Source organism: Gracilinanus agilis, chromosome 6, assembly GCF_016433145.1.
Source record: "Gracilinanus agilis isolate LMUSP501 chromosome 6, AgileGrace, whole genome shotgun sequence".
Lineage (NCBI taxonomy): Eukaryota > Metazoa > Chordata > Mammalia > Didelphimorphia > Didelphidae > Gracilinanus > Gracilinanus agilis.
Genome location: NC_058135.1, coordinates 461721 through 464163, shown reverse-complemented (window position 1 = coordinate 464163; position 2443 = coordinate 461721). Strand labels below are relative to the sequence as shown.

The window sequence follows — 2443 nt, the reverse complement described above, 5'->3', positions numbered from 1 at the left end:
TCTAAGCCTTCCTGTAGGGGCCTGGACATAAACCGTGCAGCTCGAAGGCTAGTTAGCCTCTTTACCAACAAGTAAGTTGATCACAAGAGGGTCCATAGTCAAGTGATTTGTTTTTCAGCCGTGGAAAACCAAAACACCTTTGACTAGGTAGCTCGGCAGAGAGAAAGACTCCTCTTCCTGACCTCAGACGCTGACTAGCTGTGGGACCCTGGACAAGTCACTTAACCCAGTTTGCCTCTGTTTCCTTATCTGTAAAATGAACTAGAGAAGGAAATGGCAAACCATTCTTGTGGCTTTTCCAAGAAGCCCCCAAACAGGGTCACAGAGGGCTGGACATGATTGAAACGACTCAACAACAACCACTAAAGGTTTGGAGAGAGGTAAAGGGATCGGGCCTACTACCGAGGCCACAAATCTTTTGAAATATTCGTGTATAAACAAGATTATATTGTTCAAGCGTTCCAATTATCTTCCTGATAGAGCAAATAAATCAATGTCCCTTAGTGAGCCACAGTGGGAAGCGGACATTCAGGGACACGATATTTTCCCCAAAGTACCTGCAGCAGCCAGGACTTGCCTTTCCCGTGGAGCAATGAGGTACAGGACTGAGCAGCCAAATGGGAGGAGCCCAGTTCAAAGCTGGGGCTTTCGCAGAGCCAAGCCTAGCACTTCAGGCCACTTTTGAGATGCTTAAACACTATTTAAAATAACAACAACATGGGCACAAAGAACCCTAGATAGCATTTGGTTGTTTTTCCTCTAACCAGGGATTTCCCAACCTTTTCTACATCTGCTATAATCAGTGAAGAAAAGATTCATCTTTTCATGCACTGGTGGAGGTGATATTAAACACGACGAGTCTGCTGAAATTTCTCATCTTCAGTTTACTGGAGATCATTTTCCATTGGTTGCATCTGAGACTTCCTTTCCATTTGAGACCCATGTCAAAGGGCCTCCTTCCACTCCCCCAGTGTGCCAGCCATTGGCCCTGGTTACTTGAAATGCAGAATGACAGAATATTTAGGGGAAAAAAAAAAAGAAAAATACTGTTCGATGACCTAGTGGAACTCTGGGTTTGGCTTTTCAAACGCTTCTAGGATAAGATCCCATGGGATCTGGTCATTTTAAGCAAAGCAAATAATGGATTCAAATAACTCTCTGATCATGAATAATAATGGATTCTGTGTCTTTTTTTTTCGCAGCATAATAATAACAATGAAGGTCCTATTCTTGATTGGGCATATTCTGTTGGCTATGGTGTGCTTGTCCGTAAGTCTTACTCATTCTGTTTTATGGAATAATTTCACAAAAAAAAATTCAAATCTTCAAATTACTAGAAAATGCAAATCCTCTAGTCACTAGATTAAGAAATACTTTAAAGGGGCAGCTGGGTAGCTCAGTGGATTGAGAGTCAGGCCTAGAGATGGGAGGTCCTAGGTTCAAATCCGGCCTCAGACACTTCCCAACTGTGTGACCCTGGGCAAGTCACTTGACCCCCATTACCGCTCTTCCACCTAGGAGCCAATATACAGAAGTTCAGGGTTAAAAAAAAAAACTAAAAGAAAAAAGGAAAGAAATACTTTAAAAACAAGCATTTCTCATGTATCCCAGCAAATCTCTCTGGAAACAAAATGTATGTAAAGTGACTTCTACTTTAAGATCAAGGCCACATTCTTCTGGAAATGATGTTAGCTCCTCGTTGCCATTGAAATGACCCCAGAGAGTCAGTGAGCCTTTTAAAAGCATGTAGTTTAAAAAAACACCTAACTTTTGAAAAAATAATAATAAACAAAATGGTGTAAAAATGATGTCATTAAAATATCATGCCAAATATGATCAAATCATTATGGAATTCTCATATATTCTGGAAGCATCACTATTATCACCTTCTCCTGATTCATATGGCTTCTCTCACTATGAAAAGTTATAATCACTAAAAATGTTGGTAATCTGGCAAACTTTCCGCACTCCTTTTAGACACGGCAGACATGAGGATAGATAGCCTTCTAATGATTTATTTAGGAATGTCAGGATTTCTATTAAATGAATTTAGGACATCTGTGTAATTTCTTAGGAAGTAAACACCTTTTTTCTCTTGAAATGAAAATTATTCTTTTTATTTGGATTTTTAACTAGAAATGTGGCTGCATTCTACTTTGGTTCAATTCCTTTTCATGTTTCGTTCTCTGACTTGCATTTTTCCATTGCTAGAGTAAGAGCATAAGTCACAAACTACAGCGTACTCAGACCTCCAAATCACTTTCTGCAACAGCTTGTACTTTTGCCCTCTCCCTCTCTCTCTCTCTCTCTCTTTCTCTCTCTCTCTCTCTCTCTCTCTCTCTCTCTCTCTCTCTCCCTCTCTCTCTCTCTCTGCCATAGGGTAAGCCCCCTTTTGTGAGAAATTTGCTATACAGCTCTTTCCCTCAGAAATGCACCCTAATGT

At 40.4% G+C, this 2443-nt stretch overlaps 1 protein-coding gene across 1 annotated transcript in view; it reads left to right on the top strand.

Moving 5' to 3' along the window:
• The first annotated feature begins 1215 nt into the window (after positions 1-1215).
• The window catches only part of LOC123251085 (platelet glycoprotein Ib alpha chain-like), a 7927-nt gene continuing 6699 nt past the window's right edge, over positions 1216-2443 (top strand). The window contains exon 1 of the mRNA XM_044680257.1: positions 1216-1269. Coding sequence (XP_044536192.1) covers positions 1216-1269 — 54 coding nt within the window. The remainder of the gene's footprint in view (positions 1270-2443) is intronic.